At 48.1% G+C, this 12,292-nt stretch overlaps 1 protein-coding gene across 1 annotated transcript; it reads right to left on the reverse strand.

The window, feature by feature from the left end:
- Nucleotides 1-5,915: 5,915 nt before the first annotated feature.
- On the reverse strand, nt 5,916-10,022 carry GDF2 (growth differentiation factor 2). The gene is made up of 2 exons (XM_065919937.1): nt 9,677-10,022; nt 5,916-6,865 (listed from the first exon to the last, which is right to left on the reverse strand). Exons 1-2 carry the CDS (start codon nt 10,020-10,022, stop codon nt 5,916-5,918), a joined length of 1,296 nt encoding a protein of 431 aa, XP_065776009.1.
- Nucleotides 10,023-12,292: the final 2,270 nt, after the last annotated feature.

Consider the following 12,292-nt stretch of genomic DNA (forward strand, 5'->3'; position numbering starts at 1 on the left):
GTTTGGAATTGGGATACAGCACCCTTGTGAGCAGAAGGGTCAGGAGTTATCCCCAAACCTCACGGCTTTCTAAAGTATAGACCCCGATTAGGTGACCTGACTGGTTTTTGCCCTAGCTTCCTCAAAAGGGAAATAAGAAGAGACTCATAGAATTGCGGTGACAGTGTCAGCACGTGTAACAAAGAAGTCAAGCGGGCCATTCTTTGTCTTATTATTGATCAAGCAAGAATTATTTTGGCGATACTAAATGTCTTTGCCTGATGTATGTGTTGCAAATTTTTCTCCTAGTCTGTGGCTTGCCTTTTTATGACCTTAACAGTGTCTTTTGAAGATTAAAAGTTCCTATTTTTGATAGATTCCAATTTATCAATTTTTTCTTTTATGATTCCTACCCTTGGTGCCATATTTAAGAAATCCTTGCTTATTCCAAGGTCACCAGTTTTTCTTCAGTATTTTCTGGAAGTTTTTACATTTATAATCCTTCTTGAATCAATTTTTTTGTAGAGTATGTTAATTTTATTGCATGAGGAAGGGGTCAAGATTTATTTTTTCCCATGGTGATATCCAGTTGATCCAACACTAGCTGTTGAACAATCTTTCCTGTTCCATTGAATTCCCTTGGTATTAGGTCATAAAGTGATTAACCACATATGTGTGGGTCTATTTTTCTCTCTGTTTTGCTGCATTCATTTGCTTGCCTTTTTTGCCAGTGTCACACTGTCTTGGTTACTATAGTTTACTATATGTCTTGAAATCATGTAGTGTAAACCCTGTAACTTTGTTATTGTTCATCAAAATTATTTTGGTTATTCTAGTTCCATTGATTACCCATATAAATTTTAGATTCTGATAATCTTTTTTAAGAGTCAGACAATTGTTTGAATTGAATTGAAGCTATAAATCACTAGGGGGAACAACTGACATCTTATCAATACTGAGACTTCCAGTCTATGAAAATGGTATATATCCATTTAGGAGAATTGAGATTAGGAAAATTCTCTTATATTCCTAGTATTTCAAGAGTTAAAAAAATAATGAACAGATGTTAACTATTGTCAGATGCATCTATTAAGATGACCATGTTTTTTCTTTTTTAGTTTGTTAACATGGTTGATTACACTGATTGGTTTTCTAATATTTAACCAACCTTGTGTTTGTGAGGTAAGCCTCTGTTGGTCATGATGTATTATTGTGTTATATGCTGTTGAATTCAATTTTGGAGGATTTTTGCACATTCATGAAGAATATCCGTATGCAGTCCTTTTTATTTGGCTTTGGTTTCTAGGTAAAGCTGACCTTATAAAATGAGTTGAAAAACATTTCTATTTCTCAATCTTTCTATTTTATGGAACAGTTCATATTATTTTAAGTAATTAAGGCTCTAAGAAGTACTTCTCGAGATAAGGAAGGAGGGCTGGTTCTGTTTATTCCTTATCGCTACTTACCAACAGGGCATTCTCACAGTTTTGTGCCATGACAGCAAAACTGTAACTGAAGTCCCAGAATAAATAATCACTCCAGCTGTTAATCACTCGCATAAGTGTTCACTGCCCCCAAACAACACTGTTTGCCTGATGGGAAGGCAGAAGAGAACTAGAGTAACTATGGGTGCAGCTCCCATTGTCACCTCCAGGGGGTGCTGTGTGTCAGGCTATGAGCCTGGCGGGGCCAGGTGCAGTGTGGGAGGTGATTTGAACTGGAATCAGTTCGGAGGTGTGTGTGGGGGGTGAGAGGGGAAGGTTCTCAGAGTGACCAAGGTCCTAAGAGCAGTGTGAATATCACCCACATGCTTTCTCTGCAGGCACGGAACCTCTATGAAGCAAGGCTGTCTAGCCTCTTCCCCGCATCAAATATTTTCTGTTCAGCGCGGGCAGAAATTCAAGCTTATAGACAGTGAGACAGTGAGTTGTGGCCAGAACCTGCCTAGAAGCTGTGCAGGGCCTAAAGAGGTTCTGCGAATGAATGCTTTTCTTTTTTGTTTTTCACAAATAAATAAGATTTATTTTAAATTAAATCCGGAGAGAGTTTATGCCTAAGCCGTCATTGTTAGCAGAGAGAGAAAACCATAATACTAGTAAACAAGGGTCAAGTGGGCTTCCTGCTGCCCTAAGTCGTCAAGGCCTTGTGCAGTATTTGTTCATGATGATGCCTTCATTCATAAGTCTTGTTCACATCCTGCTTCTAAGACGAATTCTCCTAAACCACTTTCTCCTGTTTTATGGTTGAGGATGCTGGGGCTTGGAGGGATAATAGGACTTGCCCAGAATCACAGAGCTGAGGAGCAGTGGATTGACTGAAGGAAGGGAGGATACTGTCATCCTCTGAAGATTCTGCGCACACTCACCTGGGCTTTGGTCCCTGACTTTGTGTCATAATCCCAGGCGTGGACTAGTGGTGGGAGGTGGGGGATAGGAACACAATCAAGGCCTAGATTCCCTCTGGCTTTAGTAACTCCAACAAGGCCATGTCTCTGTAACTCCAGGGCAGTCTGCTGGATGCTTGGGTGAAGCTTGAACGCAGCAGGGGGAACACCATCCCCTATTCCATGGGAATCCACAGGATAAAATGGGATGACATAAATGAATGGGAACGGTAAATGGAACACAGCCTTGGAAATCTAAGAGCAAATCCACCTGGCAGGCCTGGGAACAGGTTTCAGGGCACACCTTGGAGGGCTCTGGGATCTGCTCAGGTTACTAGGCTCTGCTCTTCCCAACCTCTGATGTCCCCTGAGCATATCTGTTCCCAAAGAGGGCTGCCTCCTGCCCTCTCCTGTTCATTCCTCTCTCTCTCTCCTCCTATCACCCTCCCAAGCCATTAAGCAAAGGTTTTCCTTTTAGCTCTTTCCGGGAAGACTTGGGAGCTAGCATCCTTCATCTTACAACCCTATCAGCTTTTGCTCTCAATGGTGTTCTTTGGCCTGGTTTACCTGTAGTCAGTCCTTCCCAGGACATCTTGCCTAGGGTGGCTTCACCTTGTGTCTGGGGTCATCAGTACATTACTGGTGAGCAGTGCCTGCCCTCCAGATGCTGACCTCCCTTTTCCTCCATGACTTAACCATTCTTGCATTTTTCTCCTGGGTTCACCAGACATGTCATTACATGTATAAACCCCAATAATTAACAGGTTTCAGGATTTTCTCCATGAGACCCCTGGGTCCAGGCAAATCAAGGAAGTAGAGAGTTGTCTTTGCAGTTCCCAAATACATGGTTACATTTCAGGTTTGAGTGCCCAGCACCAGAGGACCTCTGGTGTGTGTGCCTGGGAAGGGGATATGCAGACAGAGGTGACTCTTGCTTCCAACCCAGATACAAGTAGGAAGGACAAAGATATTGGCAGAGCGTGGGGAAAAATGAAGAGGGGGGAGATCAAAAAGATAACAAGGAAAGAAATGAAGATTTCAGGGTGAAAGAGAAAAATAGAAGGTAACAGAGTGGCTCTAATATTTTTCTAAGCATTACTCAGAAAGAGAAGCAAGACCTCAATAAACTTTTTCTAAGCACCCTGGAAGCATGTGCACTTTTGGGATTATAAGCAAGGACATAAAGACTCAGTGACCATTGATGTGGGTGTGAACCAGTGAGTGACCTGGTCAGGACCTGAGCCCAGGCTAGGCAACCCCACACCTGGTGTGTTTCCAGCCAACCTGCTGCCCCTAACTGTCCTCTGTTATTGGGCCCTGAGCTGTCCATGACTATGGATACCATATGACCTTTCATCCAAACGGGAGCCCTAGTTATATGTGGACAACATGGATTAACCAGGACCATCCCAGGCAAACCAGGGTGATGGTCACTGAGCCAGAGGAAGAGCCTGGTTAAGCAGCATCTGGCAGGAGCCTTTCCAAGCAAAGGAAGGACAGTCTGGGCACCAACATGGATGACCCCAAAGGCACTGTAGGTGGGGCCCTGCGTGGCCCCCAGAATGCAAGCGTGATACTGGGGTCTTGAGAGGGCCATGGAGCTCACACACTCACTGTCCAGCAGAGACTTCATTCGCACATGCCCACCCCTCTCTGTGCCCCTCCCTTCCACTTCCCCCCAGGGAAAGAAGGGCCTGGAGGGAGGAATGGGGAGGGTGTGGGGCTAGCAGACCATCAGGCCCAGGTCTCACACTCAAGAAAGGCCACAGATTAGACATTTTACTTTATTTCCAAGTGAAATTTTGATGCAGGCACAGAAACACACCACAGGGACTAAAAGATGTCTGTCATCCATCCTTATGATTGAGCAACACTGTCATACTGGGAATTAGTATTTTCTGTAACTCCAGTAATTAAACAATAATGTTTTATTGTGTTTTGGTATTAAAGCTGTTCATTGGTTCCATGTAAACATTTGACACAAGCCATTAAAAAAATATTCTGGGAACTTCAACCAATGGGAACGACCTGGGTCTCTCCAGGCTTTTTATGGGATCTGCTCTGGCCAGCAAGCAGAAGGGCCATGGAGTGGAATCTTCACCACTTCCAGACTCTTCCTACTCCACCCCCTTCCATGTGTGACTCTGAGTCAGAGGTCCTCTCTTGCGGTCAGTGGGGATGAAGTCTGGTCCCAAGGCCCAAGCCCAGGACCGGGACTGGATGCACATTACTAAAAACAGCCAGTGAGTGCAGCCAGAGTCAAATGTGGCCAATAAGGACCTGAGTTCATCAATGGCGGGAGCCCTCATCCAGGAAAACTGGATGTCATCACCTGAGTACCTGGAGTAAAAACAAGGATGTTGCAAATACCAAAGCAAGAATGCATTTATTTCAACAAATTCAAATCCAGGTCTTGTCATCCATGGAGTCCTTGTGGGACAGGAGCCCATGGGTTTGTGATGGTGGTGAGCTGGTTATGCTAAGTAACTGCAGAGACACAGGCCATGGGCTGTCCATCCCTCAGGGTAAACCCAGTGCACCCCTGCAAACCATCTTGCAGTCTGAGTCCACGGCAGCGAGTGGCCTTGTATGAACCACTGGTCACACAAGCTCCGTGCCAGTGGGTCAAAGTTCCTCTGGCCACAGCGTACACTGCAGCCTGAGGGCGTTCGTCTTGCATTTTCTCCATCCTGCAGCTGGTTTAAGGGATAGTTCTCAGTGACTCAGGGGTATCTTAAAAAGCACTTGGACACTGAATCAACACAGGCAGAGAGCAGTCAGAACGTACCCTAGATGTGCCAGTCATCCTGCTGGGTACTGTTCAGACTTAGTCCAGTTTGTCCCCCCGGTCCCCGCCTCCCAAAGTCTAACTGTCTTCAGTCACCAGGCGACCTGCTAAACTGCAGCAGGGTACTTGGGGAGGTCCTTGGCTTTAGTGACTGACAGACCTGTGGAGATCCGTGGATTGGAATCATGCCATTGGCTGTAGCTACTTGAACTGTTGCTATTTGGGCTACTTGAACCCAAGTTTTGGCTCCCATGAATTGGGAGTCATGATGCCCATCTCGTGAGTTGTGGGAATAATGTCCAGTGGGTGTGGCACACACGGTCCATTCCTTTCCCCTTTATCCACTGTGGTTATTGGAGTAAATCCTGTCTCTCTCACTTGCTTTAATTCCCATTAATCTGTGTGCATCTCCCGTTTAGACTTCTCAGCCTCATTTTTGCTCCGTTTTCTGCTGACTCTGGATTATTCTTTCTCTTGTCCCCATTTCTTCATCTCCCCTCCCACCCCAGCAACCCTTCCAGGGCTTTCCTCTTCTCCCCAAACCCTACTGCCCATTGGCATCCCCTCCCCTGTAGTTCAGCCCAGTGGGGTGTGCTTGGGGTGGGCCCTGAGAGGGAGAGCAGATCTTTGCCTCAAGGACCTGCTGGCTCCCGTTCCTTCTCCAGATTGGCACACAGGTGGACCTGCTCCCTGTCACGCCCAGTGGGACACAGGACCTGTCACTAGGAGCCCGTCCACCCTGCCTCCCCCGCCCACAGGCCAGCACTACCTGCACCCACACTCTGCCACGCTCATCCCTTCATAGTGGTACTTGAGGGTGGGGACTCCCATGTCATCCTTGTAGAGGATGGAGATGGGGCTCAGTTTGGTGGGCACACAGCAGGCCTTGCCCACCTTCATGGGGAACTTGAGATGCACCAGGGTCTTCACGATGGCATGTTTCGTTGGGGTCACATCGTCAGCCAGGGGGAAGAAGCAGCCACCTTTACATTCAAAGGCATCATACTCCTTGGGCGCAATGATCCAGCTGTCCCAGCCAATGTCCTCGAAGTTCACCCGCAAGGAGGTCTTCTGACAATGGTTGTTGGCCCCAGCACTCCGCTTCCGTCTGACCAAAGATGACTCCATGGGCGTGTGGCTTTGCACATCCTCCTCCTCCTCATCTTTGTTCTCACCTGCCTCCACCGCAGTGTTCTTGGACAACTTCTTGAGCACACTCTCCTGCTCGTGGCCGATCATCTCCCTGAGCTCCAGCCTGGTCTCCTTAGTCCCGTTGCTGTGGTCGTTGGAGAAGACAACAAAGAAGGGCAGGTTTTTGGATCCTGGGGGGACACTGATATCCAGCTTGTCACAGCCCTTCCTGTGACTCTCCACTGTCACTTCCAGTTTATTTTTGCTCTTGGTGGAGTCTGCCCGGACCCACCGCTTCACAGCACTGGACACCTCAAAGGTCTCCCAGCCCTCATCCCGGATGTCCTGAGACACCAGGAAGGTCTTGGTTCCCCCAGGAGCATCCCAGACCTCAGCTCCATCCAGAACGTCATAAATGACCATGTTTCCTTTCAGCTCGTGAGAGGAGTCCATGTGACTCTGACAGGAGAGGTAGAGTCGGAGCTCGGCCCTGGTGATCTGCTCATGCCTGGGAATGGAGATATTGAAGAGCAAGATGTGCTTCTGGAAAGGGAAGTCTTCTGTGGTGGCTATAGAGACAGCATCTGAAATGCAAATATACAGTCGTCTGCTGGGAGGGTCTGTTTTCACAATACCAAACCTGAGACTCATGATTTATATGAAAGGGCACTGGGTGTGACACTATCTCTAACAAGTCTCTCTTTGGCTTCACTCAAGACCTTAATGTAGTAGGGTATTTAAAAGATACATTTGACATCTTCCAAAGAAAAACAGTCAGGAGATGTCTTGCATTGAAACTGACAGCTCCAGCTGTTTACTGAGCATCTTTGCTCAGTGCTCATGTGCCCACCTTTGCATACTATATGTTAATTTTCTCTTAATATTGACCCAAGGAAGATCTAATTATTATTACACTTTTACAGATGTGGAGACTTGGATTTAGTGTGTGCAGCTGCCAAAGTGCACACATCCTGTAAAAATCCTCACTTAAAAAAAAATAAAAAAAGAACCAAATAAACAAAACGTCAAAGCACACTATCAGCCTCACAGTGCAACTCCTGAGTATAAAATATTAAAGGAGAGATCCTGGGAGGGGATGGTGAAATTTTATTACTACAGTGTTAAAAATATCACCTAAATCATGTAGAAAATTATTCAGAATTGTAACTTATGAGCAAAATGAAGGAAGGTGGGTTTTTTTATTTTTAATGTGTGAGGAAAAAATAGATTAACCGCAATGGCTTGGTCATGTTAGACATATATGGACCTTGCCTTTTAGCCACACAACTGTCTCTCTTCCCACTTTCCTGGCTGACTCTCAGCCATTAGCACATCTCTATTATACCATGGCCTGGTTACAGGAGGGAAGACAAGTTGTGTTTTCTGAGCATCTACTATGTGCCAACATGAGGGGAGACTGTGTGCTGTCATGAAACCTGGAAGCATCTGACAGTCTAAAATTCCAATCCTGACTCTCCCTCTTCCAGGCTTATGAACTGGGAGAAGTCCTGCGGCTCTCTGGCCCTTAGTTTCCTCATCTGTAGAATGGGGCTCCATCCTACCACCTTCTCAGGGTTGGTGTGTAGCTTTGACAAGAAGACACATGAAACCTACCCAACACTGTCCCTGGTTCACAGCAGATGCTCAGTCAGTACTCCCATGTCCTCCCCAGAAACTGTGCGTGCTCCACGTTACCTGTGCATGCACCACCCCAAGCACACGGCCGTTCACACAGCTCTCCGTGTGCCCTCACTCAGCATGGAGTGCTGCTCTAGTTTCTGTACATGTGTTAAGCCCGCTGTGTCATATGCGAGTAGTGAATGGGCATGTGCAGGGCATTAGCTACTGGCTATGCTCTGTGGCATGCCTTGAAAATTGCCAAGGGACCACATCAGATATCTAGAGAACAAGTGCTCTCTCTGCCTCAGCCACACTCAGGCTGTTTGTGATAATGATCACTGCCTCCACAGCAGTACTGGCCACAGGCAGAGCTGGGATCAGATCAGAGCACTTGTTTCTGGGACACAGACAATGCTGGGGGTAGGGGAGCAGGGAGGGGTCACTGAGATGGCTCCCAACACTGGACTCCCAGACTACAGGATTTGGTGATTAGGGTCAGCCAAAGAAGCTCAGCCTGTCCCTAAAGCAGGGGTTACAGACATGTCCCATGGGCATACTGTGATGCAGGTAGTATCTATTTTACTTGCAGACTGCATTTAAAAAAAAATTAAACCCATATTTTAGAAATAAGACAGGTCCACATTAAATCTAGATTTTTGTTTTCCTTTGGGGCCATCAGGGGCCTCCCTGATGGCTCAGATGATAAAGAATCCGCCTGCAATGTGGGAGTTCTGGGTTCAATCTTTGGGTTGGGAAGATCCTCAGGAGGAGGGCGTAGAAACCCACTCCAGTATTCTTGCCTGGAGAAACCCCATGGACAGAGGAGTCTGGCAGGCTACAGTCCATGGGGTCCCAGAGTCGGACATGAGTGGGCAACTGAGCACAGTACAGGGGCCATTGGACAATACAGCTCTGCCAGGCACACAGCATGACCACGGCATCTTTTCAATAGGGCATATGGTTAGGAGCCTGCAGGCCTCAAGCTCAGGAGGAAGAAGTCCTGTGTGCCTGGCTGGTTAGAGGCTGCAACTGCAGAAAAAGCCTGAGCTGTGCAAACAGGTAGGACTGGGTCAGAATCCAGCTGCTTAATTAATATGTGAACTGGGAAAGTTCCCCCAGGGTCTGCAAGCCTTGGCTCACTGCTCACAAGATCATGTCACCTACATGGTGTGAATTAGAGGACATTAGCCCTAAGTTGACATTCGTTATTTTCTAGTCCTACTAAATCAGGGAAATTATTTTATACTTAGAAAATAACTATGTTGCCTTCCAGTGTTACTCAGAGAAATTTATCTGAATTTTAAGCACCTTTTGATGAGTGAGAATTCAGTCTTTCAGTGTTTAAAAAGACGCCTGTTAGTTAGAGGCTAAATAAGTTGTCTGTGTATAAGCAGGAAGGAGACAGGATGGGAATGGGGAGGTAGGGAAGGGATGGAAGAAAGCGAGCAGGCATTCCTTCAGCACCTACTGTGTTAATGTGGTGCTGGGCCCAGAGAGGGAGAATTTTCTAGAGCAGAGCTGTCTGGTAGAACTTTATGCAATGATGGAATTGTTCTACAGTCTCCATTTCCTATAGGGTAGCTAGGCGTGGTTGCTGAGCACTTGCATCCAAGCTACTGAAACTAACTAAATTATTAATTTTATTTCATTTAAATTAACCTAAGCTGAAACAAAGAGTCCCATGTCTCAAGTGGCCGCCATATTGGGCAGCGCAGCCATGGACCGACCAGAGTCCCCCCGCCCCCACCCGGGGCGCCCCGTGGAGCCCACTCTACCTTCCACGCTGAAGCTGCGCACAATGTTTGACGCAGGGGTGGACGTCTTGTCGGTGGTGTATCTGTTGTATAGATCGATCATGTATTGCGGTGGCTCGGCTCGGGTTCTGTCCTGAGAGGGGACCCCACTCAGGTTGAGGTTGCGCAGAAAATCCACCTTCATGTTCTCCAGGAACATCCTCAGGTCGAAGGTGACCCCCTCCTGCTCGCCGCCGGCCCCCCCTAGCAGGCGGTGGGCATCTCCCCCAGTGGACGGCCGCCCCCGGTTCTCCAGGGGCTTCCCTAGGGCGGAGCAGGCCAGTAAGGACAGCACAGGCAGGGCCATCCAGAGCGCCCCACGGCCCATCTTGGGATGCTCTCGCCCTGGTTTGGAGACTGCGGCAGCCGCGGTGCGTTAGCGGGTGCCGGGAGGAGCCCGGAAGGAGCCGGCTTGCATTGTCCTGCCCACAGCTCTGCACGGCGCACCCGGGCCAGTTCACAGGCTCTCACCCTTCTGCTGTCCCCGAAGTGCCCTCCACTTGTTCTTATCTGGCCCTTGATGCTGTTCAGGCCTCTTATCTAAGGGGGCTCTCTGTTAATGAAGGCTCTATAAACATCTGACAAACACACAGGGCTAATGGGAAGGACACAGCCTGCTGCAAAGAATCCGAGTTTCTCCTTGGGGTTATCGCCCCCTAATTAGGATGGATCCTTTCTCATTTCCTTGCCAGCTCTCAGAAGAATCTTGAGACAGGGTGACATATGCTCCATCTCCTGGGCCACAGAAACAAAGAATCCAGGAAAGAAATAAGACCCAAAAGTCCTCCAAATATGGAAACAACAGCACAAAACTCCCAGAAGCCCCTGGGCTGAACACTGGGGTGGGAATGGGGGGTTAGTAAGAAGCCTGGTTCCTGTGGAACTGGAATGTGCATCTGTGGCTCAAGTATTTGGTGCCTTGGTCTCTCATCCATCAAGTGAGTTCTTGAGTCTTAGAGGTCATGGGTAAAGGTGGCACATATCATTTAGTGAGGTGGTAGAGACTTTGGAGTCAGGCTAGATGTGGGTTCAAATCCCAGCTCACTCAGCTGTTCTAACATGCATGACCTGGAGCAAGTCGTTTCACCTTTCTGGGCCTCCACTTCAGAAGAGAGCAGTAAGGACTTAAGGTAATAAGTGCTAACCATCGTGGCAGTCACTGCAAGCCCCAGTCGGTTGGGTGGTTACATTCTGCCTGCAGCTTCTCTACCCTGGGTCTGACTGAATGGGAGCTTGGGAGGATCCCCAGAGGCCCTGCACCTGCCTGGTCTGCTCTCTAAAAACATCACTTACACACCAAGGCCTCCTGGCCCTGGCACCCAAGTACAGCTCTGTCAGTGGTCTGGGGGTGATGGTGCGGTCTTGATTTCATGTCATCCGGGCAGTTGCCTGGGCCATACTTGTCAGTCAGGAGAACCATGTAATCTGGGAAACAATGGAGCAGGGAAGCAGTGAGTCCAGGGCATGCCCAGGAGATGTTCCCCTGCCTGAAGAAGCTGAGAACCTGGCCCAGTTGAGCCCTGCTAGGCTTCAGGGTCTGTGTTATTTTAAGAACAGCAGGCCCACACTTAGATCTGTCCATTTCCACTGCATGTGGGTTTGACCATAGCAAAGAATAAGCATAAAATATTCTGGGAGTCTACTGTGAGGAGGATTTAAATGTGAGGTTTTTCCAAGCTGGTGAGGCTTCTGGAGGGGGTGGTGCAGTGAGCTAAGCAGATTCAGGAAGATGAACAAGGGGCCAGGGCGGGCAGGGTCAGAGATCCCGGGTGTGCATCCAGCTTTTCCCCACCCCTAGTGAGGGTGGGCTGAAACCAGGAATCCCCAGTGGCCAGGCCTGGACAGAACTTGCTGTCCCTGTCCTTTGGGGACACCGCCAGGGAGGATGGATGGGAAGAGTGCCGTTTCAGAAGGGCTGCTTGCAGAGCGGGTAGGAAGCATGCTGGGCTTTGAGCCAACTCAGCTCAAGAACTCCGAGGCAGGGGAAAGATGAATGGGTGCACGGCCCCCAGAAGTGGGGCTGCAACTTTCCAGCAAGGAGTGGGCGGGGAGGGGCTGGGGAGCTAGGCAGGCACCCCCAAGGCTGCTCCAGTCCCTGGAGGCAGCCCAGAAGCCTGTCATGTTCAAGAGGCGGAGTCAGGGGGTTCAAGGGGGCAGGGGTGGCCTGAATGTGCTCTTGAAGCCGGAGGAGCTGCTCTTCGATGTTTTCTTAAAAACATGACAGATTGCTATTCTGATGATAAGAGTACTAAATATAGTGCAGATATTTTGGAAATGCAAAGCATTAGAAAGAATGTAAAAATAACCTGCAGTCTCACCATTTTGAGATATATGCAGTTCCACAATCCCCTATTTAAAACTCTTGTGGCTGGGAGGGTTTTGAAGTTCAGGAAGCTTCAGATTTGGGGAGATATATACAATATATGGAGTGTATATTGTCATATCCCCAGTGGGGACAACATATTGGTATTTCTGCAGTGAAACAAATAAAAACACAAATCTCCTTTCAGGTCAGGTTCTGTCTTGAAAGGAATTGAAATAAACTTCAGGTTTTCTAATTGCTTTGGATTTGGGGATCTCGGATATAGGACTGCACAC

The sequence above is a fragment of the Muntiacus reevesi genome, chromosome 2 (assembly GCF_963930625.1).
Source record: "Muntiacus reevesi chromosome 2, mMunRee1.1, whole genome shotgun sequence".
NCBI classification, from domain to species: domain Eukaryota; kingdom Metazoa; phylum Chordata; class Mammalia; order Artiodactyla; family Cervidae; genus Muntiacus; species Muntiacus reevesi.